The sequence below is a fragment of the Macaca nemestrina genome, chromosome 10 (assembly GCF_043159975.1).
Source record: "Macaca nemestrina isolate mMacNem1 chromosome 10, mMacNem.hap1, whole genome shotgun sequence".
Classification (NCBI taxonomy): Eukaryota; Metazoa; Chordata; class Mammalia; order Primates; family Cercopithecidae; genus Macaca; species Macaca nemestrina.
In genome coordinates this window covers 10,214,170-10,238,496 of record NC_092134.1, presented here as the reverse complement: position 1 = coordinate 10,238,496, position 24,327 = coordinate 10,214,170, and the positions used below count along the sequence as shown (strand labels likewise).

The 24,327-nt window shown below is 56.5% G+C and overlaps 1 protein-coding gene and 1 long non-coding RNA gene across 5 annotated transcripts in view; one reads left to right on the top strand and one right to left on the bottom strand.

Moving 5' to 3' along the window:
• Positions 1 to 1,748: 1,748 nt before the first annotated feature.
• LOC139356617 (uncharacterized) lies at positions 1,749 to 2,450 on the bottom strand. Its single transcript, XR_011608717.1, has 2 exons — positions 2,368 to 2,450; positions 1,749 to 2,036 (listed from the first exon to the last, which is right to left on the bottom strand). It is a non-coding gene; the product is annotated as an uncharacterized lncRNA (long non-coding RNA).
• Positions 1,763 to 24,327, top strand: part of LOC105494235 (huntingtin interacting protein 1 related) — a 28,771-nt gene continuing 6,206 nt past the window's right edge. For 2 of the 4 annotated variants that reach the window (XM_071070894.1, XM_071070895.1), the window contains exons 1-17: positions 1,763 to 2,204; positions 16,457 to 16,520; positions 16,884 to 17,026; positions 17,214 to 17,270; positions 18,306 to 18,386; positions 18,803 to 18,879; positions 19,183 to 19,244; positions 21,654 to 21,794; positions 22,500 to 22,557; positions 22,642 to 22,717; positions 22,855 to 22,995; positions 23,137 to 23,198; positions 23,416 to 23,488; positions 23,568 to 23,751; positions 23,844 to 23,932; positions 24,020 to 24,136; positions 24,213 to 24,314. In XM_071070894.1, the coding sequence (XP_070926995.1) occupies positions 2,148 to 2,204; positions 16,457 to 16,520; positions 16,884 to 17,026; positions 17,214 to 17,270; positions 18,306 to 18,386; positions 18,803 to 18,879; positions 19,183 to 19,244; positions 21,654 to 21,794; positions 22,500 to 22,557; positions 22,642 to 22,717; positions 22,855 to 22,995; positions 23,137 to 23,198; positions 23,416 to 23,488; positions 23,568 to 23,751; positions 23,844 to 23,932; positions 24,020 to 24,136; positions 24,213 to 24,314 (1,584 nt within the window). In that variant the 5' untranslated portion in view covers positions 1,763 to 2,147. Of the gene's footprint in view, positions 2,205 to 2,824; positions 3,012 to 5,848; positions 6,559 to 16,456; positions 16,521 to 16,883; positions 17,027 to 17,213; positions 17,271 to 18,305; positions 18,387 to 18,802; positions 18,880 to 19,182; positions 19,245 to 21,653; positions 21,795 to 22,499; positions 22,558 to 22,641; positions 22,718 to 22,854; positions 22,996 to 23,136; positions 23,199 to 23,415; positions 23,489 to 23,567; positions 23,752 to 23,843; positions 23,933 to 24,019; positions 24,137 to 24,212; positions 24,315 to 24,327 lie in introns of those variants that run through there. The other 2 variants (XM_011762541.2, XM_011762545.2) reach the window with 2 other exon arrangements.

Below are 24,327 nucleotides of genomic sequence, written 5' to 3'. Positions count from 1 at the left end.
TCGGGAGGCTGAGGCAGGAGAATGGTGTAAACCCAGGAGGCGGAGCTTGCAGTGAGCCAAGATCCGGCCACTGCACTCCAGCCTGGGCGACAGAGGGAGACTCCATCTCAAAAAAAATAAAAAATAAAATAAATAAATAAATAAATAAATAAATAAAAATAAAGTTGTTGATGCTTTATTATTTACTTATTTAATTTGAGACAGGGTCTCACTCTGTTGTCCAGGCTGCAGTGCAGCGGTGTGATCTCAGCTTACTGCAACCTCTGCCTTGCAGGCTTAAGTGATCCTCCCACCTCAACCTCCTGAGTAGCTGGGACTACAGGCACGCCACCACGGCTGGCTAAGATTTTTGTATTTTTTGGTAGAGATGGGGTTTCATCATGTTGCCCAGGATGGTCTCAAACTCCTGAGCTCAAGTGATCCACCTGCCTCAGCCTCCCAAAGTGCTCAAATTACAGGCGTGAGCCACTGTGTCCGACCTCATCAACAACTTTAAAGAAGAATAAGTGAGATACTGTTTAACAAATGCTGAGCCTGGTGCCTGGCATAGTAATAGGCTCTATGGTTATTTAAAAAGCCGGTTGCTGAGGGGAAGTCACTGTGGCAGATGTGCTAGACCTAGAGGTCTGTTGCCTGGTTGAAAAGGTATGCTGTATGTGCGTGAAAGGTCACAGGAGAACCACTTTTGTTGTGTGTGGAAAAAGGAGTGTGAGAAACAGTTGGAGTATAGCAAAAGGCCCCTTTACTGTGGTCTTTATTTGAGCACAGCTATTGACTAAGTTGCCGAGGATTAAAAACCCTTTATATATGAAGGGTAAAGCCCAGTGCCTGTCAAATAATAAGCACTCAATACATATCAGCTATTGTGGTTCTACTGTTGTTCTGATAAAGAAGCTTTTTAGTGATTGGAATGAGAGAAAACAGGATTAATTTCTCCTTTTGGTGGAGTGAGAGGAGAGTCTTGGCAAATGTATCTTTTGGGGTCAGCTCTAGCTCTTGGGCTAGAAGGTGAGGAATCGGTTAAAGAAAAGGGTCCCTGGCCGGGCGCGGTGGCTCACGCCTGTAATCTCAGCACTTTGGGAGGCCGAGGCGGGCAGATCACCTGAGGTCGGGAGTTTGAGACCAGCCTGACCAACATGGAGAAACCCTGTCTCTACTAAAAATACAAAATTAGCCGGGCATGGTGGCACATGCCTGTAATCCCAGCTATTTGGGAGGCTGAGGCAGAAGAATTGCTTGAACCCAGCAGGCGGAGGTTGCAGTGAGGTGAGATTGTGCCATTGCCCTCCAACCTGGGCAACAAGAGTGAAGCTCAGTTAAAAAAAAGAAAAAGAAGAAAAAGAAAAAAGAAAGAAAGAGAGAGAGAAAGAAAGAAAGAAAGAAAGAAGAAAATAAAAGAAAGGAAAGAAGGAGAAGGAAGGAAGGAAGGAAGGAAGGAAGGAAGGAAGGAAGGAAGGAAGGAAGGAAGGAAGGAAGGAAGGAAGGAAGGAAGGAAGGAGGGAAGGGAAGGAGGGAAGGGAGGGAGGGAGGGAGGGAGGGAGGAAAGGAAAGGAAAGGAAAGAAAGGAAACAAAAGGGTCCTGAGGTTACAGTCTCACTAAGGAGACAAGGGTTAGGATTACGTGGGCGTCATTTTCCTCCTTACAGGCAGGCGGTGCCTCTCTCCCTTCAAAAGCAAGGGACCTTTATGCAGGATTCCACATCTGCATTCCGATAGGAAAGGGAAACAGCAGAAACAAAACACCCATCTGAGCTGCGCTTAGAGAGGACTCTGGGCTTTTATTTATTTTTTTACTTCAGTCTTGTGACCAGTAATTTTAAGGGGAAGCCAATAATAATGTTTTTTAAAAGCCTCACGCCACCCCCGGCGGCATCTCCTTGGTGTACTTTGCTTTCAGATCCGCCTGCCTTCTGTCCCAGCCTAATACTGCCCGGCCTCAGCCCCCATTGTCCCTGGCGCTGGCGAGGTGTCCGGTTGCGGAGCCGGCTGCGTCTCTGGAAATGCATCCTGCAACCCCGCATGGATAACAGCTGCAGCTATGTCAGAGATGCACAAAGAGGGGAGAGTGTCACTGTGTGCCTTTTGACACATACGTTAAGACCAAAAAGGAAAAAAAAAGTCTATCTGTGCTGCCACCGACCAGACTCATGGAGGCCAGATTTTCTCCAATTAACCAGATCTTGCCTTGGTGCAGACAACACTTAGTGAGTTCGGGGAAGGGGTTGGGAGAGGGAATTGGCCGGGGTCCCTGTCCTGTGTGGAAGGAGGAGGGAGGGGTTTCCCCTCCCTCTCCCCTCCTCTCCGGGTTTAGGGAGGGGATTAGAGGTGGGGAGGAGCTGGGGGGGGGCGTTTGGCCTGTGCCCCAACCTTGTGAGATGGGGGTTGGAGGTGTGCGGGGGGCGGAGCGTGTGCCGGGGTCGCCGCGGGTTGGGGGGTTGGGGGTGTGCGGGGGGAGGCGCGTGTCCGGGGATCGCTGGGGGTGGGGTTGGACGTGTGCGGGGGGAGGGGCGTGCCCTGGAGTTGGGGGCGGGTGGGGCGAATGCGGGCGCGGGGGACGGGGTTGGAGGTGTGCGGGGGGAGGGGCGTGCCCTGGAGTTGGGGGCGGGCGGGGCGAATGCGGGCGCGGGGGGCGGGGTTGGAGGTGTGCGGGGGGAGGGGCGTGCCCTGGAGTTGGGGGCGGGCGGGGCGAATGCGGGCGCGGGGGGCGGGGTTGGAGGTGTGCGGGGGGAGGGGCGTGCCCTGGAGTTGGGGGCGGGCGAGGAGTTTGCGGGCGCGGGGGCGGGGCGAGGTGGGCTCCTCCCCGGCGGGCGGGCCCTGGCGCGGCGCGGCGGCCTCGCGGTGCCTAGGCTGGGGCTGTTGGACCGTGAGGCGCTGAGTCGCGCGGACTGAGCCGGGCAAGAGCGGCCGGCGGCGGCAGGATGAACAGCATCAAGAACGTGCCGGCGCGGGTGCTGAGCCGCAGGCCGGGCCACAGCCTGGAGGCCGAGCGCGAGCAGTTCGACAAGACTCAGGCGAGCGGGCGGCGGGCGGGCAAGCGGCGTCCCTGTCCCCTCACGCGCGAACCGCTGGGGCCCGGGAGGCGCCGGCCAGGGGCGGGGGACAGCGTGGGGGCAGGGCCTGTGTCCGCCCGGGCGCTCCGAGAGCTCCGCGGCTGCCCCTCGCCGGCCTCCGCGGCCCGAGCCGACCGGCGCGCAGGTGAACCGGAAGCCGCGCTCCCCACTCCCGCCGGGCGCTCGGGCCCAGAGGCGCCGGGGCTGAGGGGGCCGGGGTCAGGGTGTGCGCGGGCCGGGAGCGCTGGAGCTGAGGCGGCGGGGGACGGAGATGGGGCCGGGGTTGGGTGTGCGCGAGCCCAGCGCGCCGGGGGTCTAGGGGTCTGGGGATCCAGGTGCTCCCGGGGCCGGCGCGGCCCGACTGGGGCCCCCGCCCTCAGTACCGCTCCTTGCCGGCTCCCGCCCCCGTCTCCGACCCCCTGAAACCGATGTCCCCACGGGCAGTTTCCTTAAAGGAAATTCCTTAAACTCCCAGCTTTCTTCTCTCGTGAGCGGCTTCCCAGAGCTGCCCAGTCTCCAATTATTTGCTGGGTGAAAAGCTGCTCGTTGTCGCCAGACTTGTTTGCCCGAGCGCTGCCCACGTATAAATAGGTGCACACCCCCTCATTAAATACCGGCGCCCGACAGACAGAAACTTCCTGGGGCTCCCTTCCTGCGCCTCCCACGCCTGTATCTCTTCCAGATGATGCCTATCCTGGGAAGGCTTTAAAATTAAATAAGGGCGCGGGTGTGCGTTTTGTACTTGTGGTTGTGCCGGAGACCCACGATGGAGACATTGCTGCGTTTCTGGTTTCCTGTTGCTTTTTATTTTACAAACTCTTGAAGTGCTCTCAGGCTTGGGGGATGGGCGGTAGAGGGGGGCAAATTGTTTATTTGCCAAAATAAGTCAACCAAGACTGAAATGGCTGAAAAATTTTACTCTAGAGATAAAGGAAGCCAGAGGATCCCTCCCACCTCTGTCTAAAGCAGGTTGGTGACATTTGCGTTTGTGGCGGCTATTTGCAAGTTCCGTCCCACTTGTCCTTGCAGAGAGCGATGACTTCTGCGGTTGCCTTCACATCTAGTTAGCACATGCACTCTGCAACAGCTTTCGTTTTGAAATGAGAGAGAACTCAGGGACACCTTCTAACCTTTGTGCTTGGGATTGACCCAGAAAGCGATAATAAATCCTGAGGATATCAAGGCTTTAGAAATGCCAGGTGCTGGAACCCACCTGGCTGCAAATTATCAATTTATCCTTGTGATCATCATCACCATCATCTGGTTCAGCCCGGATAGCCCGTCATTAAAAAAAATAAAAGGTATGGCTTTTAATTTAAAGTCACCAATACATAATTAATTGTGCCAGGAACTTGTAGATCACAGGGAGAAAACCTTAATTGGCAGACAGATCTGGATGTTGTCAGAAACTTTGTTTATTCACTGAGTTTTTTCTCGTGCCCTTGAGGAGGTATAAAGAGGTCTGATTGCTACATGGGGGAGATGGGATGTGAAGGACCAACTTCATTGATCTTACTCTTAAATGATAAGAAATCAAGAGCAACCTTCCTGAGTGTCAAAGAGATAATCTCTGATACAACCACACATTTTAGTGGTTGGTTTGATACACAAGAAGGTGGATTTTTTTTTTTTTTTTGGAGACAGTCTCTGTTGCCCATGCTGGAGTGCAGTGGCAGGATCTCAGCTCACTGCAACCTCCGCCTCCCAGGTTCAAGCGATTCCCCTGCCTCAGCCTCCCAAGTGGCTGGGACTACAAGCATGCACCACCACATTTTTTTGTGTTTTTAGTAAAGACTGTGTTTCACCATGTTGGCCAGGCTGGTCTCGAGCTCCTGACCTCAGGCGATGCACCCGCCTCACCCAAAGTGTTGGGATTACAGGCGCCTTGCTGAAGGTGGATTGTTTTGTTTTGTTTTGCTCCGGGTTTTTCTCAGAGGCTAAGAGGGCCACTTACAATGAATAACTTTGTAATGGGTGAATGTCACAGGACTCACCTATTCCAGGGCCCCATTTTCTGGAAAGATGGAGTTTGAGTTCATTGTCTGGGTTTGCTCGTCTTCACAGTGACTTATTGAGGAATGTAAGAATGAGGTTTTGTACGTGGTTAATATTTAATTAGATCGTTCCCAGAAATAATCAAGTGAGCCGCCAGCCAGGCCCCATGGTGGAAAAGGACCTGGAGAGCTGAGGTTGCTACTTCCATGTCTCTTTCAGGACAGAAAATAGCACATGCATTCCAGGGACCTGGCTTCCTTTGTAATACGCTGCTTGTCTTGCATTGACCACAGCACTGTGTGCTGTGCGGGAGCACTAGCCTGGCATAGAATTTAAATCTTCACTAGCCTGCCAGCCTCGCTTTCCTCCCCTGGGCTCCTGGGTCAGGAGGAAGATAATTGCTTTCCTGTGAGGTTTTTTGACAGGACACACCCTGTTTGCAAATATCTCTGGGGTTAGCACTCAGGAGTGGCAAGGGAGACGATCATGTGCCTGCTGGGAGCTGGTGCCTGTGATTGTTGCATGGTGTGTGTTTATAATCCCAGGGGAGTGTCCAGAAAACCAGTGTATGCTTTTCTTCCTTATGACTTTAGTCCCTTTGGTGGAAAAAAAAAAAAAAAAAAAAAAAAACCCTTTTCAAAATGGAGGTGCAAACTTTTATTGTCTTGTTGCTGTTGTTTTCTGAATACAGAATTCTACAAAATACAGCATGCCTGTATTTGGAACCTGAACACTGCCTGTACCATTTAAAAAGAGGGTGTGGTATCATAAAGGCACTAGTAGGTAGGTAGACCTAGGCTCTAGCCTGTATCCCTGGGCAAGTTGCTTAACTCGTAAATCTGTGTCCTTGTCTGAAAAAAAAAATACGGATCATTTCATCTATTGTATAGGGCTGTTGTAAGGTGTAAGAGAGAGACCGTGTGGTAGCTAGAACCTGTGACTATGTTAATGAGTTAGTAAGGCATTGCAGCTGGAATTAGAGTTTCTCAGCAGCTGAGATGGTCCTTGAGATGGGGCGATTCTCCTGGGTTACCAGGTGGGCTCAGTGTAATCACAAAGGTCTTTAAATGTGGACAAGGGAGGCAGGAGAGAAGGTCGGAGTGAGGCAATGTGAGAAAGACTCTACTGCCTGCTTCTAGGAAGGAGCCACTAGCCAAGGAGTATGGGCGTCCTCCACAACCTGGAAAAGGAGAGGAAATGGATTCTTCCTTAAAGCCTCCAGGAGGAAACACAACCTTTCTGTTACTTTGCTTTTAGTCCTGTGAGACCTGTTTTAGACTTCTGACCTCCAGAACTGCGAGTTTGTGTCATATGTTATGGCAGCCATAAGGAACTAATACATCCAGTATGTAAACATGAAACAGCACCCAGGGCATAGCAGGGCCTCAGCAGATACTTGGCCCAACCGTCTTTCTCCCTTCCCTCCCCGGGCTGAAAAGTTTAAAATCTAGAGAAGAAAGCATCTTTGAAGCATATCATGGAGAAGGACTCAGGAGTACTGGAAATGCTAATGGTGAGTCCTGCCTTTTCCTGATCTGTGAACCTTTCTGCTTCACCGGGCCTCAGTTTCCCCTGCAGGCCCAGAGGATGGGATCAAGCCCAGAAGATTCCTCTCAGGTTAGGATGAGAGAAACCCTTTACTACATTGCAAGGCCTCTGGCCACTGCTGAGTGAGCCAAGTCTGGCAGGTGAGCATTAACTGTAGACGTAAAACTACCCAGGTATGAGGGGTTCCTGCGGGGCAGGGACTGTCTAGGGGAGCAATATGTGGAAACAGTTCATAGGTCCAGTTTTCCAGGTTAGTGACATACATGCTTAGCATCCCCTGTGAAACCAAAATCCTGTCAAGATTAACATTTATTAACAACTGAGGGCTTCTCAGCTGGGCACATGGCAGAGCAGTGCTGCCTGGTAGGAACCAGAGGCAAGCCACATGTGTACTTTTAGATTGTCTAGTAACTACTAGAAAAGTCAACAGAAACAGGTGAAATTAACTGTAATTGCATATTTTATTTAACCTATTATATCCAAAATACAGCCCTTTCAACATGTAATTACCACAAAAATTATGAATGGGAGAATTTACATTCTTTTTCTCCTACTAAATCTTTGAAATAGGTGTGTAGGGGACACTCACAGCTGATCTCAGTCTGGACGCACCACCTTTCCAATACTTACAGCCCCCACCAGCCAGTGGCTACTGTGCCGGACAATGCAAGTGTTAGAATCACCTGGCGGCTTTTAGAAAAGGGCAACCTCTAGGTGTCTAGGAGTGATTTGCCCGCAGCATGGCACGGACGTTGAGCTGGTTCTTCTTGGGCATGCGCAGTTGTCTTGCCCTGTGACATCCTCTGCTGGGTTCCACCCCATCAGCCCACACGGCAATGCCCTCGTGATGATGCCTGGCAGGCCACTGACTTCCCGACCCCTGGGCTGCACATTGCCTCCCTGGCAGAGGTATTCCAGAAGCTGTTCTTGGTCCAGCTTGGGGTGGGAAGGGGCCACCCATCCCTGACCTCCCCCTCCCTGTCTCTGATATGCTTTGATGCCCATGACACATTCCTGAGCGCCACTTGCTCTCTTACCATTTGGCCAGTTCCTGTAGCTTTGGGGTATGCCCCAGGAAGGTCCAAGTCATCTTTGTCCCCTCTAAGAGGTGGAGAGATGCGAACTGTGGCCATGTGTGGAATGGCAGGGCAGTCAAGAGCAAGCTCCAGGTTCAGCCCCTGGCTCTGTCCCTTCACCGCTCTGCCTCAGTTTCCTCATCTACAAAATGGGGGCCATAACACTACACACTTCCTAGAGTGGTTGTGGAGACGTACAAGTGTTCACAGTGCCTGGTGTGTAGTGAATGCCGTGTAAGTGTGGGCTGTTATGTTGTGTTTGGAAGAGTAGGCTGGGCTGAAAGAGAGAAGCAAGCTCCCTGTTGGACTCTGCCCGGCGGCCTTAGATTAGCTGTAAGCGGAGTCCTCGTGTGCTGGGGCAGCTGGGAGAAAAGCAGATGTGCACAGAGGTTGGGGACTCAGGCAAGTGGGGACAGCCCTTCCCTTTAAGAGTGAGCCCAGAGGTACCACATTATGAAGGCTCTCCAGGCTTGGGAGGATATTCTGGGGGAACAACGGCCTCAGGAAGTGCGGGCAAGGCCAGCAGGAGCCTTGCCTGGTAGAACTGCTGGCCCTTCTGAATAGGGACAGGGGCAGCTGAGGCCCCGTCTCTGACCTGACTCAGACGCCAGCCTTCCAGCCAGCGCTGCACCGGTCATTTGTGAATGACACCCAGCTGGCCACTGGATCTCAGCAGCTTAAAGTGGAAAGCCTCTGAGTGGAGTCCAGGCCTGCTTGGCCAAGGGACAGGGATGCCCAGTTGGCTAACCTGAGACGCCTTGGCTGCTCTGTTGGTGATGCCCTTACCTGCCCCGCTCCCCACCCAACTTGGTAATCTGCGATGCTGACTTGAATATCACCTCCTCTGTGCAGCCACCCGCTGCCGTCCTCCTGCCCAAACCTCACTGTGCTGCCCAGTCCTCATGACATTTGCGCTGCTTCCACATCTGCCCGGACACGCTGCGGCTGGCCCAGCAGAGTGGGAGGAAGCAGACAGACATGGGCTGGGCGCATGTGTAGACCAGGCTTGCCTGAGAAGTGGAAGTGTGTCACCTCCTTGCCGAGCTCACTGAGCAACTGCTCAGACCTGCACTGGCCACCTACCCTGGGGTCCTCAGGCAGGGTCGCGTCATAAGTGGCTGGATGAGTGGATGCCCGGGGGTCGGTGGTCTCCCTTCTTTGATGCTGTCCTCTTGGTGGGGTCTGAAAGGCCCATGGCCATCCATTCTAGGGAATGACTGAGCCCTGGAGAAAAGTTTAGTTGGGGCGAGATTGTTTTTTCTCTGGCTAAAATAAACATGATCCTTGGCCGGGCGCGGTGGCTCAAGCCTGTAATCCCAGCACTTTGGGAGGCCGAGACGGGTGGATCACGAGGTCAGGAGATCGAGACCATCCTGGCTAACACAGTGAAACCCCGTCTCTACTAAAAAATACAAAAAAACTAGCCGGGCGAGGTGGCGGGCGCCTGTAGTCCCAGCTACTCGGGAGGCTGAGGCAGGAGAATGGCCTGAACCCGGGAGGCGGAGCTTGCAGTGAGCTGAGATCCGGCCACTGCACTCCAGCAAGGGGGACAGAGTGAGACTCCGTCTCAAAAAAATAAAAAATAAAAAAAAAATAAACATGATCCTCAAACTGCAGTAGGTTCATCTGCCTGGAGCTGACTCAGCCCCCTGGCTTTTGGGACAGACGCGTTTGTGGAGTGATGTCACCAGGGCCCAGGGAACGAAACTGCACAAGCTGGCTGCCTGTCACTTCCAGAGCCAGTCTGGCAGAGGGGTGATGCAGGAACAGTCCTCCTACTACTGGGTGTCACCCACAAAGCCTGGGGCAGAGGTGGCAGTGGGTCAGGCGGCAACATTGTAACCAGCGTCCTGGGGAACCTGGGCTCTCATGCTCCCCTTCGAAGCTTTCCTAAACGCTGAAATGACAGAGCGGCCAGGACCAAGCAGGCCTGAGTGCAAGTGAGGGGAGATACAGGTTAAATGGAGCAGAGCAGTTGCCCCTGACTTCCTTTCTGCCAGAGCTGACCCAGCTGTCCACCTCGCTGCTTTGCATGTGGCTGTATCCCGGCCTCCTCAGTGACAGAAACCCTGTGTTTGCTCTCGTCAATGGCCTTTGAGGGGGCAAATGCATTTGAATGAGATCTCTCTGTCCTTCAACTCTTTGGAAATGCTGAAGCAAAATAACCCACCACTCTGCCAGCGTCCGTGTGCCCCAGCTCTTTGAAGAACGTTCTTGTTCCTGCCGAGTGCTACTGTTAGGCGCCATGATAACAGCACAAGGATGCTTAGGTCTGATTCATTTCAGGGTTGATTTTAAAAATAGAAATGGTTTTATAGTTAATTTTACTACGCAGCTCTAGTGGTACATTATTAGCTGGAGAAGGAGAGACTCAGTGCCCTGAAGTTGTCCAGGACTTGTCTTTGAAAGAGCTCTTGTTCCTTCGAGTGTTCACTCTTCCATTTGCCCAGTGGGGATCTGCTGACAGCCAGATGTTGGTTTGGGCCTAGAGATACAGCAGGAAGGAAGATGTTCCAGTGTTCGGGCTTGGAGGTGGGGACAGAGTATAATTGGTGGACAGACGACTCCGGAGCCTCCTGGGCCACAGGGTGCTGCGGGGTTGGCGTGTGGGGCTGCCGCTGCCTGGAGCCTCCCCGCTCGGTCGCCTGGCTTTGCTGCCAGTGCCCGTTCCTGCAGTCTGTTTCCATCTGGAGCCCACGTCAAGCCTGGGCCAGGAGCCTCTCGGGAGTGTCACCTGCCTCACCCCAATTTCCCCTCTTCTGAAACAGCACTCACTGAGATGCTGGCCAGGGTGTGCCCCGTGAGTCTCAGTCCAGGGACCAGTGCAGCTCTGGGCTGTTCACGAGGCAGCGCCCCGTCTGGCCTGATTGTCCCTGGAAGCAGGGCAGTTGTATCCTGAGGGCTTGGGCTCCCCCTGGCCACTGGACTGATCCAAAGGCCACAGCCCAGAGGCAGATGCCCTCGCCCCAAGGGATGGGGGAAGTGGGGAGTCCCCTTGGCTCTACCAGCCCCAAGGCCTTTGTTATCGGGATTGGAACAAATCCTGATCCAGAGCCCACTCCCAATTTGGAGGCATGTTAGCAGGCCCTTGGGGAACACAGGGTTCCTGTGGTGGGACAATAAGGATGTCTACCTTGATACACTTCCGCACCCAGCCCTACCCCCGCACCCAGAACTGTGAAGGCCGTGCAGCCCAGGGCCTCCTGGGAGGGACCTGAGGGGGTTCATCTCCAACGGCAGCCTGCCCAGCTCTTAGTAGCTGGGGGCCCTTGGGCAGCTGCTCGGCCCGCCTGCTGCAGCTTTAACACTGGAGGGTTGCTCGAGGACACTGAGTCAACACGTAAGGTGCTCAGAACAGCACCAAGTATGGAGCACGTGCTCAGCCACTTTATTATTTTTTTTGAGACGGCATCTCGCTCTGTCACCAGGCTGGAGATCTTGGCTCACTGCAACCTCCGCCTCCCAAGTTCAGCAATTCTCCTGCCTTAGCCTCCCAAGTAGCTGGGACTACAGGCGTGCACCACCATACCCAGCTAATTTTTGTATTTTTAGTAGAGACAGGGTTTCACCATGTTGGCCAGGATGGTCTTGATCTCTTGACCTTGTGATCTGCCCGTCTTGGCCTCCCAGAGTCCTGGGATTATAGGCATGAGCCACTGAGCCTGGCCCACATTTTTTTGTTATTTATGACCTTGGACAGGTGGTTAACCTGCAGCCTCAATGTCCTCCCTCACCTGCCTGCTCCGAGGTTCCTTAGGAGCATTAATGAAGTAACATCGGAACAATGCTCTCTGCTCAGGGCCCAGTACAAGGCTGAGCTCAATAAAATTGATTTTATTAATAGGTTATTGAGACCTGTCTGCTGTCCTTATGGCACAGAGTATGTTCTCACACGCTTGGCAATGCCAGCAATCCTGAGTGTATCTGCAGAGCCTCACCTGCCCCCTGGGCCCCTGGGTACCCCTGAGCTTTGCTCCCACTCTCTGCCCTTAAAGGTCAGGCCCTTCCTGCTGCCGGCACTGGGCAGGATAAGAGCATACTTGGAGAGTTGTGAGCAGGTGGCCCCTGGGGCGTGGGTGTGGACTCCAAGGATTTTTCGAGACCCAAAAAGCTGCAGGGTCTGTGGAGCCGGGCAGGAGCTGACTTCACTCTGCCCCTCTCTGCCGTCTCTGCGGACCCTCCAGCTCCCTTCCGCAGGGTGTCTCGTGGCTGCTGTGGAACTCTCTATTATTATTGTTTTGTTTTGTCTTGTTTGAGATGGAGTTTAGCTCTTTTGCCCAGGCTGGAGTGCAGTGGCATGATCTTGGCTCATTGCAGCCTCCCAGGTTCAAGTGATTCTCTGCCTCAGCTTCCTAAGTAGCTGGGATTACAGGCACGCACCACCACGCCTGGCTAATTTTTGTATTTTTAGTAGACAGGGGTTTCGCCATGTTGGCCAGGCTGGTCTCAAACTCCTGGCCTCAAGTGATCTGTCTGCCTCTGTCTCCCAAAGTGCTGGGATTACAGGCATGAGCCACTACACCTGGCCTATTATTTTTACTTTGGAGACAGGGTCTCACTCTGTCACCCAGGCTGGAGTGCAGTGGTGCTATCATAGCTCACTGCAGCCAGGCACTCCTGGACCCAAGCAGTTCTCAGCCTTCTGAGTAGCAGAGGACTACAGCTGTGCGCCACTACACCCGGCTAAGTTTTAAATTATTTTTTTTTTTTTTTTTTTTTTTTTTGAGACGGAGTCTCGCTCTGTCACCCAGGCTGGAGTGCAGTGGCCGGATCTCAGGTCACTGCAAGCTCCGCCTCCCGGGTTCACGCCATTCTCCTGCCTCAGCCTCCCGAGTAGCTGGGACTACAGGCGCTCGCCACCTCGCCCGGCTAAGTTTTTTTTTTTTGTATTTTTAGTAGAGACGGGGTTTCACCGTGTTAGCCAGGATGGTCTCGATCTCCTGACCTCGTGATCCGCCCGTCTCGGCCTCCCAAAGTGCTGGGATTACAGGCTTGAGCCACCGCGCCCGGCCCTTAAGTTTTAAATTATATTTGGTAGAGATGGGGTCTTGCTAGGCTGGCCTTGAACTCCTGGGCTCCAGTGATTCTCCCACCTCAGCCTCCCAAAGTGCTGGGATTATAGACGTGCACCACTGTGCCTGGTCCCCCTCCATTATCGCTTCTGTCCTGCTTCCTCCAGAGACCTCCCCTGAGCCAGCCAGACACCCCTCCCTGTTGTGCCCAGCAGTGGGAAGAACGGCATCCCCCTCCTCATGCTCTTGTGCTGCCCATTATCACTGCATCCCCTGCAGAGCCCTGGCCCCACGGCCGCTCACAGCTGTTTGGAAACTGCCCTGCCAGGCTCTGTGTGAGGCCCCTTCTTCTTGGGAGCTGGATGGGAGCTTTGGGTGCTGAGTAGCGGACAGACCCCGGGGCGGTCACATGTATCCTTATGATCTTCCTTTCTCTAGCACTGGGTTTTTCCACCCTGAGCTGAGGTCCATAATCCCTTCCACTCCTCAAAGGCCGCGCTGCCCCGAAGGGGTGTCTCTGTGGCAGCCTCTGGCTTGTGTCAGAGCTTCTGGGGTTGTTCTGGCCTGAGGGGCCACACGGGGCACAAATGCAGGCTGGAGAGAACCCAGGGATGAGCCTGGGCAGCTCTCTACCTCCCATGACATGCTGCAGTTTCCCCACCTTCAAAACGGGGAGAACTGCGTTCACCCCACTCAGCAGCCGTGAGGATAGCATGTTGAGAACCTCAGCACCCAGAACCAGGTATTGCTGGCAGTTGGACCTGCCTCGGGACTGTAAGCCTCAGAGCAGAGCTGTGTCAAGGACACCCTGTGTGGATTTCACCACAGAGTGAGCCTCTGAGTGCCTGTGCTGCTGCAGCCCCTCAGCCTCCTGGAGCCACTTCTGCAAGGGAGGGTCAGCAGCAGACAGGGGAGTAGGTGGGACATCACTGGGACCTGCCCAGGCTTCTCGTGGGACAGGGCTTAGCTGCTACTGCCTGGTCAGAGGCGAGGCCCACGGAGCAGCCACAGACTCCCACTGTGCAAGCACTGTGCCTCCTTGTGTGGCGCTCCGAGCCTGGTGCACACATCTGCCCGTCCTAGACACAACGGGGCTGTGTTCCCAGAGCCAGCCGGCACCCTGCCCGGGAGGGCCCTGCTGCCATGGATCCTGTCCCCTGCCGCCAGCGTGGGGAGCAGGCAGCACTGAGGCCCAGGCGCACAACAGGCCATGCCATGTGCCCAAGACATGCCCCGTCACACTGCATTCCTGGGGTCTCCCTCCTGCCATGAAAGTCATTCGTGTGCCAGGTACCGTTGAGGAGCTGGGGGTTCAGCAGCACCTATAGGCCGATCTGCTTCCCCTCATGTTGCTGACTGCTGGGTGAGGGGAAAAGGTGATAAATAAGGGAATAGTCCACTATCCAAGGGCGCCCGGTCCTCAGAGACCATCCATCCAGGAGGTGCAGATTTCAACAGGGCGGCTGCAGGAGGGTGTGAGGGTGCTGGGTGCGGGGAGCTGGAGCTCTGCTGCGTGGGCATCTGGAGCCTAGGACCTGGGGGCACAGGGGTGGCTGCACCTTGGCCTCACCATGACTTTACTCGCAAAGAGGAGAGGGCGGCCCATTCCCCCAGAATGTGTTATCTGCTTCTGGGGTCCCTAGCTCAGTCCCGTCCTGGGGTTTCCTCAGTATCAGGAGAAACGCCCGCATCTCTGTGTCCACAGCCTCTCCAGCCAGGTCTGCACCAGTCACTTCGGCTCCACCCTTCTTGCCAGGAATCTTCCGAACCAGGTGGCAGCTCAGGTGTCGGCAGCTGGGGATGGGGTTACACAGTCCGGAGACGGACACGCCTGGCTTGTGACAGGACAGCTGCTTGCCTGGCTGCTTGGGGATGAGCTGGGGAAAGTCACAGCCCCTGCCTCCTGTCCTGGGAGGCCCTCCCCACGGAAGGAGCTGCCTGGGGACTGTTCAGAGTCACTAAGGACACAGGTCATGGAGTCAGACAGACCTGGCTTTGAACCCTGCCTTTTTCCTTATTAGCTGTACAGACAAAAGTATATAAGCCTTCTGTGCCTCAGTTTCCTCACCAGGAAAATGGGATCGTCACCACTTCCCTGGGCTGTTGCTGGGAGGCGAGTTGCCCACGCCTGACTGGGGCTGGGCACTCAGGATCCTTTATCATCGTCACGGCTGCTGTCATGGGCAGTGTTCCGCTTCGGTGGGGGCGTGCCACTCACGGCCATGGGTTCTCACAGTTGGTGGATACGAGTTTGTTCAAGGAAGGAGTTGAGGCCTGGGGGCCAGTGGCTGGGCAGCTCTCAGGGTCAGGCCCACCAGAGCCTCTGTGTGTTTCCTCAGGTCCTGGTTCTTTGAGATGGGACCGCAGCTCCTCCCCGACTACGGGGAGCAGATTTCAGGGCAGCCCCAGAACACCTGCCTGGGAGGGGTCCAGTACAATGGGCCCTGTGTGTGAAAGGGGCCAGCATTGCGCTAGGGGCCGGGGGTGGCCCAGAGGCTGCCTGGCCCAGCCCCACAGTCTGCTGGCACCCATCTGAGGTCCCACCAGGAAGGGCCCCTCAGCTTCGTGGGCTGGCTTTTCTCACAGAGGAAATTCCATGGTAGACCCTAATTGGATGTCCACTGCTTCAGTGCTGGGTGGGAGAGCTCGGCGGCATCCCGGAGAAGGCGCAGGAGTGCTGCGTGGTCCTGCAAGCTGGCTCCCTGCCCTGCAAGGCCTGCCTGGCTCAGGCCAGCCTGTGGCTCGGGCCCAGCTGCCCTGGCTGAGGCTGGGGGCTGGGGAGAATGACTGGCCTGGAGCTGCGTATCCCATCTCGGTGTCTGCCTGTCCCTCCTGCCTGTGACCTGGGCAGCTCTTCTCAGTCTACAAATGGTGTGGGGGGGTGGGGTGGGGGGGGCGGGGACAGAGGCTTAGCAGACCTGTTCCCGCATGAGAAACACCGCATGCCCCACAGAGCCAGGAACGGGTGGTAGTGACGGTACCGCTACGAGCCTTCCTCGAGAGCACTGTCACGTCCAGGAAGCCTTCTCGGAAAAGGCGGCAGTAGCCGGGGATGGGGGAGGGGATGAGACACTGCCGTAGGTGGAGCGGGAGGGATGTTGAGATTCTGGCCTTGGTCAAGTGTGAGGGTGCCACTTGCACAGCTCCAGGTGACGGCTGCAGACCCCACTCCTGCCTTCCTCTGCCCCTGGCTGGGCTGCAGGTGGGCAGCAGGAGCTTGACAAAGTTTGACAGGGCGAGGCCCCACCCAGGAGAGAGGCAGCCTATGGGGCAGTGGGCCACAGGCCCTGGGCTTAGCCTGAGTTTCCTGAGAATGCCTCCTGAGAGAGTGGGGACAATGTGATGTGCACCCTTCATGGGGCGCCGCAAAGGCCAGGTGGGCCCCAGCCGGGAGCTCCAGTCTCAGCTGCTTTTCCGCAAGGGGAGATGGGGCTAGAGGACACCACACTGGGCCATGACCTGGGCTCAGGGCATCTGCCAGGAGAGTCAGGTCGTGCAGGTTTTGTGCAGGATGGCCTCCCGGAGCCACAGCCCAGCTTTGGTCATTGTCCCCTGGCTCCTGGAGCTCTTGGTGTTCACTGTAGTTCCAGCTGCACCAATCAGGCACAGGGAAGTCCTTTGGCGGCTTAGGTTGAGGGGATTCCTATCTCCCGCATCGCTCCACTGGCCTGAACCCAGGCAGAATCCTGTTCGGTATTGTGCTTCTCCCACTTGGGGTGGTGTCTCCTGGGGTGGGTGCCTGGGGCTCTAAACACTGCTCCTTTGTCCCTCACAGGCCATCAGCATCAGCAAAGCCATCAACACCCAGGAGGCCCCCGTGAAGGAGAAGCACGCCCGGCGTATCCTTGGCGGGCTCCTGGGCTCAGGAGTCGGGTGTGGGTGTGGGAGCAGCATAGTGCTGCAGTCAGCTGTGCCGGGGGTCACAAGGTCCCTCACTGAGCCCGGGGAGGAGGCTCCTGTGCAGCTTGGCTCCATCCCATCTCGGTCTCATCACAGAAACGCCCCCCATTGGGCCCAATGAAGGTTTCCTTGTCTTGTCCTACCTCCTGTCCCCTTGACTGGACACTGGAGCTCTGGTGACCCGGGGTTGATGGGCATGTGACTGGGGGCCGGCCCTCTTCTGGCGGCTCTGGCCTCTCAACCGGGTTTGTCGAGCCCCCGCGCTCCAGTCTCTGCTTCCACACTTGGCCTTGACATTGCAGGCATTATCCTGGGCACACACCACGAGAAGGGGGCTTTCACCTTCTGGTCCTATGCCATCGGGCTGCCGCTACCCAGCAGCTCCATTCTCAGCTGGAAGTTCTGCCATGTTCTCCACAAGGTCCTTCGAGACGGGCACCCCAATGTGAGTAGCAGCTGCTCCCTCTGCTCCCTGGAGGTGGGACACTATCCCGCTGACATGCGGGCTCCAGCCCTATTCCTGTCCCCGTAGCTCTGGGCTGTTCCTCCCGCCTCGGGTGGGGAGCGCGTGTCTCAGGGCCCTACCACAGGGTCCTGGACACTCCCCCTCTCCTGTGTTCCCCGCGCTTCAGGTGCTGCATGACTGCCAGCGGTACCGCAGCAACATCCGGGAGATCGGAGACCTATGGGTAGGTCCAGCCAGTCTAGGTCCTGCCTGGCACTCAGGGCTTTCCTGAGTGTGTGGGGCTGAGCGAAGGGTGGCTCCCTGTGGGCAGTTCCCTGCGGGTGGCTGGGACGGGCAGCACGGGGAGATGCTGCCTGCCTTTGAAGGCCTGCCCCAGGGCGCTCCACATGCATAAGTGGGCCCCCCAGTCAGCCCTCCAGCTCTGAAGTCACCCGGGCCCTTTAGTCCTCACGAGTTGGGAAATGTGGCAACACCATTGCCCGGACACCTCGGTGGTGGTTAGAGAGCCCGTGGCAGGGCGCAGGTTTCTGGGCTCCCCTAGACCTGCTGCTAAAGAATCAGGACTGGGGGTCTGCATTTTGAGCGCATTTGCTGGATGACCCTGAGACACAGCAAGGCCTGAGAGCCCTGGAAGCCTGCAATCTGGATGTGCTGTAAGACCTCAGGATTTAGAGATGTCCCTGGTGGGCAGAGGGCCTTGGCCTGATTCTCTCTGATGTTCTCTGGAGCACTGTGGGGTGCTCGTCTGCCTGGGCAGGGACATAGGAGCAGGGCAGGCCCTGGAACGGGGACCCACAGGGAGGCCTGACCGGGGTGTTATCCAACCCAGAACCACTGCACTGACTCACGTCCCTTGAAGCGAGGAAAACTGCCCATGGTGCCATCTGCAGATGCAGGCCCAGCTGGCCTGGCCGCAGGGGCCATGGGGCTGGAGGAGGGAGCAGGGAGGATGTGTCCAGGCGCCCGTCGGGATGTGCCTCCCTGCCAGCACCAGCCCTTTAATAAAGCGTCCCCACTCCGAATTGGCCTGCTGCCCTGGACAAAGGGCTCTCTTCTCACAAGGGTTTCTTTGGCAGGAATGACAAGGAGAAAGATTAAGGGAAAAAGCTAGAGACAGAGGGAGGTTGGTTGAGGCCAGGAGAAGACGTTTGTTGAATGAAGAAGTGCCCGGTGGCGGGTGACTCTCATGCCCAGGTCCTTTAGGACTCTTGGACGTGTTCATGAGCTGTGGCCCCTCACCCTGTCTGTCTTCCCACAGGGACATTTGCATGACCGGTACGGACAGCTGGTGAATGTCTACACCAAGCTGCTGCTGACCAAGATCTCCTTCCACCTCAAGGTGGTTTCCCCGGGGAGTCATGGGGCTGAGGGACTCGTGGGCTTTTCCCACTGTGACGTTATGGCACATGTTGGGACATCGAAGATGGGATCTGTCCTCTCCATGAGTCTCCATTCACCTTCTTGTCCCGACTGTGACTAAAGGGGAGACAGGGAAGCCAGGGCGTCACGAAGCTCCTAGAACACCTCAGGCATTTCCATGGACATGTGCACAGGCTTCCCCAGGCATTTCCGTGGACATGAGCACTGGGCTTCCTCAGTCTCCGCTGTCCTGGCTGGGTGCTCCCCTCCTCCCAACCCCCTCCACTGCCCTCTGCCACCTATGTGGACCACAGCCTGGGTCTGCCAAGAGCACGGCCCAGGGCCCAGCGTCGGGCCCCTGGTTCAGTGGCAGCTGGGTGGGGGTTCTTTCCACAGCATCCCCAGTTTCCCGCAGGCCTGGAAGTGACAGACGAGGTATTGGAGAAGGCAGCTGGGACCGATGTCAACAACATGTGAGTCACTCTGCATGGCTATATGGCCACTTCCCCTCAGCTTCCCCACTCCTTCCTACCGTGTCTCACGCCCAGGCGTCCGCGTGGGGCAGTGGGGTTGAATGGCCTTGTTGGTTGACGCTCACTCTCCCAGGGCCAGAGGGTGAAGTTAAAAGGGTGGGATGTACTTGAGGACTGTCGTCCTGGCAGAGGCACACTGACTCACCAGAGCCATGGTGCCCCCATCCCCATCCGGGCGGGGAGTCTCAGGACGAGTCGGCGGCCCACCCACCTTTTTCACCTCTCCCCACTTCTCTTGCATAGCTTCCAGCTCACCGTGGAGATGTTTGATTACATGGATTGTGAGCTGAAGCTTTCTGAATCAGGTGAGTTGTAAAGAGGGGATGCGGGGGTCTGAGTGTATTGCTAAGTCCCCAGAGGTGGGACAAGAAGAAACAAGAAAGAAGACATTAGTGATCACTAGGAAATTCCCCTGACCGGCCGCAGTGGCTCACATCTGTAATCCCAGCATTTTGGGAGGCCGAGGCAGGCAGATTGCTTGAGGTCAGGGGTTCAAGACCAGCCTGGCCAACATGGTGAAACCCTGTCTCTACTAAAAAATATATAAAAATTAGCCAGGTGTGGTGGTGCATGCCTGTATTCCCAGCTACTTGGGAGGCTGAGGCAGGAGAATCACTTGAACCCAGGCAGTGGAGATCGTGCCGCTACACACCAGCCTGGGCGACAGAGTGAGACTCTGTTTCAAAAAAAAAAAAAAAAAAACCAAAAGAAATGCCCCTGCCCCTCCCGGGGTCCTGCACCTCCAGGGATAGGTAATGGGGCCTCCTGGTACCTCCAAAGCATGGCAGGCCCCAGTGGGTACATCCAGGATACAGGTTCAGCCATCCTTTCCATCCAGTATCACTCCATCAGCTGCAAGACGGGGAGGGTGAGGAGGTGTGCACAGGAGCCACCTTGCCAGGTTCCTGCCCCAGTCATGGGCCATCTGCAGAACCCAGTTGGAAGAGAGGTGGTTTGCGTCGTCCTGCCCATTTTCCGCTCTAGAAAGCCTCTGAGTCACGTCCGACTTCCTAGCGGGGAACCCGGCAGCTGTTAGACAGGAAATCTCAGCGTGCTCAGCTTCCAGGCTGGAGAAGTGCTTGTTCTGGGTGGCAGCTTCAGAACAGCTCATGGGTGACTCAGTGCTCTCCATCAGAGGGCAAGAAGCAAATGCCTCCTTAAGGCAAAATTGGGAGTCAGAGGCAGTTTGGGCAGCCTCCCTGAGTTCCCAGGTCTGGCCTCTGCAGCTGGGCGAGCCTGATGGGCATTCAGTTCCAGTGGGTGAGAGGTGGGCTCAGAGTTGGACCCTTGTGCCTGGGAAGAGCCTGCTCAGGATCTGACATGGAGAGCAGAGGGCAGATGTCCAAAGGTGCGGCCCCAGCTGTGCAGCAGGACAGGGCTCCCAGGCTCTGTGTCCTGGCAGATATGTGCTGAGCCTGAGCCTCTCAGCACAGAGGCCACCAGGTGGGAGCCAGGTGCCCCTGGCATAGGAGAAGGCCAGTGTGGGCAGGCAGTGGCCTCACGAGGGAAGTGGAGAACACTCACAGGCCTGCTCCCTACCTGGTGACACTGGTGTCTTGACGAAGCACAAAGGAGGGGTGTACCAGCATCTGCTGGAGAAATTCCCAGATCTGCAGAGGTGACAGGTACAGGGGCTTCCCTGTCTCAGGGCCTGTAACAGCAAAGAAACAGAAACGTCCTAAACACGCCTCAGCGGAGGCTGCGTCTCGCCGTCTGTGCAGAGCAGAGAACGGAGGGTGGCGGGAAGAGAGACGTGTCGAATCTGGGATGGCCGGGAAGATCTAGAAAACATTCTACTGTGTGAAATCAAGCAGACTGCCGAACAGCGTGGATATATGTGTTTAAGATCCAAGCAGTACTTGATGCGTGCTGCAGTTTTTTGCAAGGAAAACACTTAGCATGACATGTAATTAGAAATTAATTTTTTAAAGGCAAAGGGGCAGCACTCCCCGCCCAGGCTGTCTCCTGTCACTGCAGAGATTTGCAAGTGGTCCCATCACAGGCAAGGCGAGAGCAGGACCTGAGGGGCCGGGGCACAGGTCTGTGCAGCAGGGACTGCCTGGCCGCTCTCCCGTGCTGGCCAGCTGCCTGCTCTTTGTCATTCTCTCTGCCCCAGAGAAGCTGCCAGCCAAGAAGGAGGCAGCCTCGTGTTTGTCCTTTGTCCCTCCCACTTGGTGGTTCTGATACAAGGTCCGATTGTCAGGGGCAGGGGAGATGGGCCTCGGGGGCAAGTGAGGTCTCAGTGTCACTTGGGGTGTGCAGAGCCAAGTTGTGACCCTACTGCCGTATGACTTGGAAGTAGGCCTGCCTGTTCCCACATCTGTAAAGTTAGGCATTTGGGGTGCTGCATCGTGAGCCTCCTTCCTGCTCTAACATTCGGTGCGGGTTTGAGGCCAGTGGGCATGGAGCTGTCCGTCACCCTTGTCAGTTGGGCACCTCGTCCTGGGCTCCCAGGTGGAGGTCTCTGGAAGCCCTTGCTGAGCTGAGCTGGAGCTGCTTTGCCCTGACCTTGCTGTTGCCCTTGACCTCCTTCATGGGAGCATCTGGTCTTGACCTGGGGCAGCCACCAGCACAGGAGGCGCCCATCTTGGAGGCGGGGGGCACACGGGTTTGTGGGAGCTGGCTTAGGGCCGTGCTTTACAGCCAGACCACCTTGGGCAAGTTGCCCAGCTCCTGAGGGCTCACACTCTTCCTCTTGCCCATCTTTTGCACAGTTTTCCGACAGCTCAACACAGCCATTGCCGTATCCCAGATGTCCACAGGCCAGTGCCGCCTGGCCCCGCTCATCCAGGTTATCCAGGACTGCAGCCACCTCTACCACTACACGGTCAAGCTCCTGTTCAAGCTACACTCTTGTGAGTGGCCCGGGGCGGCCGCTGTCCCGGAAGCTGTGTTTATGTGGCTTAGGCATTCACTGTGAAAAAGGAAAATCAAAAAATTAGTGGTTTATTCATTTAAAAATGGCAGTAATAAACCCACTACCCATTAATAGAAATAACATACATTTTATGAAAAAAACACCATTCACCAAGCAAAAAATTTAGTGAGTGGCGTAGTTTTCATTTTTACGGCTGAATGCCTGGCTTGGCCAAGACAGAGGCCCCACCTGCTCTCGGGACTCTCCCGCCAGGCACGCTGGGGTTGCGAGCACAAAAAGGCAAAAGGTGTCTGGGGTGTTTGGAGAGTTTTGATCTCACCAGCCCTTTGAAAGGGTCTCGTCCCTTGACCACACTTTGAGAATCACCGCGTTAGTGTCAGCCCGGGACAAATGTGTTTGGTGAAAGCGGCTTTCTAGTGCCTCCCGAACCTGGTGGGGGTTAGGAGAGATGTGGCCGCAGTGCCATCCTTTCCATTCGCTGTTTCCTTCTCTAGCTCAGTCTGAACTGAGTCCTCCCACAGCATCTCCCACAGGTCTCCCCCTCCCGATAGGAGAGCAGGCCTGGCCCAGTCTCGGGTGATCTCTAATCTATGAGTTTGTAGCATACGGAAGAACAAGGCAGGGCAGGTGAGCCCCTGAGCCGTGTGCAGAGAAGTCCTGTTACACTTGTGCTACCTTCCAGGTCTCCCTGCAGACACCCTGCAAGGCCACAGGGACCGGTTCCATGAGCAGTTTCACAGGTACTGCCTGGGACAGGGACAGGATCGAGGCTGGTGGGAGAGAGGCTCTGTGGCCCCTTCCTGAATTTCCCACCATCTCTGCAGCCTCAGAAACTTCTTCCGCAGAGCCTCTGACATGCTGTACTTCAAACGGCTCATCCAGATCCCCCGGCTGCCCGAGGTACCTCCCTGAAGATGGCCCTGAGGCCCTTTGAGGACCCCAGGCACCTGGCTGGGGCCCCACACAGGCTATGGAGATGGTGGAAGGAGGGCTTCCTTGGGGGACAGCTAAGCAGGTCCCACCTGCCGCCCCTGCAGGGACCGCCTAACTTCCTGCGGGCCTCAGCCCTGGCTGAGCACATCAAGCCGGTGGTGGTGATCCCCGAGGAGGCCCCGGAGGACGAGGAGCCGGAGAATCTCATTGAGATCAGCATGGGGCCCCCCGTGGGGGAGCCAGTGGTGAGCCCTCACCCAGCCCATGTCCCCCAGTTGTAGCATGAGGCCAAGGGGAGTGTTGGGTGGCCAGCCCTCCCTTTGCCCACTGCCCGGCCTGGAGGCACAGGTGAGTGGGGCGGGGGTCACCATGCTTTCCTGTGGCAGGTGGTGGCTGACCTCTTCGATCAGACGTTCGGACCCCCCAATGGCTCCGTGAAGGACGACAGGTGAGGGCTGGAGGAGCCGACTGGGTTGGGGGTGGTTGGAAACGGCCTCAGCTGAGCTGTGCTCTGGACATTTCTGTCTGGAAAGGCCACGGGTGGGGAACATGAACCCGTGAGGTGTCCAAATCCTGAGTGGCCACTGAGGAGAAGACAGGTTCCTGTGCCTGTCTGTTGAGTGTTCTAGTTGACTTGACTTGAACCCCAGGACCTCTGTCCCCAGGGACCTCCGGATTGAGAGCTTGAAGAGAGAGGTGGAAATGCTCCGCTCTGAGCTGGAGAAGATCAAGCTGGAGGTGCCGGGGGTGGGGATGGGCGGGGGCCGGGCCCCTCAAAAGCCCAGGCAGGGGCCCCACATCAGCCATCCTCCCGCAGGCCCAGCGGTACATCTCGCAGCTGAAGAGCCAGGTGAACGCACTGGAGGGCGAGCTGGAGGAGCAGCGGAAGCAGAAGCAGAAGGCCCTGGTGGACAATGAGCAGCTCCGCCACGAGCTGGCCCAGCTGAGGGCTGCCCAGCTGGAGGGCGAGCGGAGCCAGGGCCTGCGTGAGGAGGCTGAGAGTGCGTGGGGCCTTGGCCACAGGGGTCCAAGGGCATGTCCCCAGCCCCTGCCACCCCACATGGGACGTCACTGCCTCTCCTCTCACCCCCAGGGAAGGCCAGTGCCACGGAGGCGCGCTACAACAAGCTGAAGGAAAAGCACAGTGAGCTTGTCCATGTGCACGCGGAGCTGCTCAGGAAGGTAGGGCCAGCCCCTCCTCCATCCCAGCTGGTGGCAGGGCCTCTCGGGGAGGGCAGCAGAGCGTGAGCCCTTCCCCTGCCCGTGCAGAACGCAGACACAGCCAAGCAGCTGACGGTGACGCAGCAAAGCCAGGAGGAGGTGGCACGGGTGAAGGAGCAGCTGGCCTTCCAGGTGGAGCAGGTGAAACGGGAGTCGGAGTTGAAGGTATGTCCCCTGTGGCACAGGGCCCTGCCCCAGCGTCTTCAGCCCACTGCCCCAGTGACACGCTGTCCTGTCCCAGCTGGAGGAGCAGAGCGACCAGCTAGAGAAGCTCAAGAGGGAGCTGGAGGCCAAGGCCGGAGAGCTGGCCCACGTGCAGGAGGCCCTGAGCCACACACAGCAGGTGCATCTGGCTT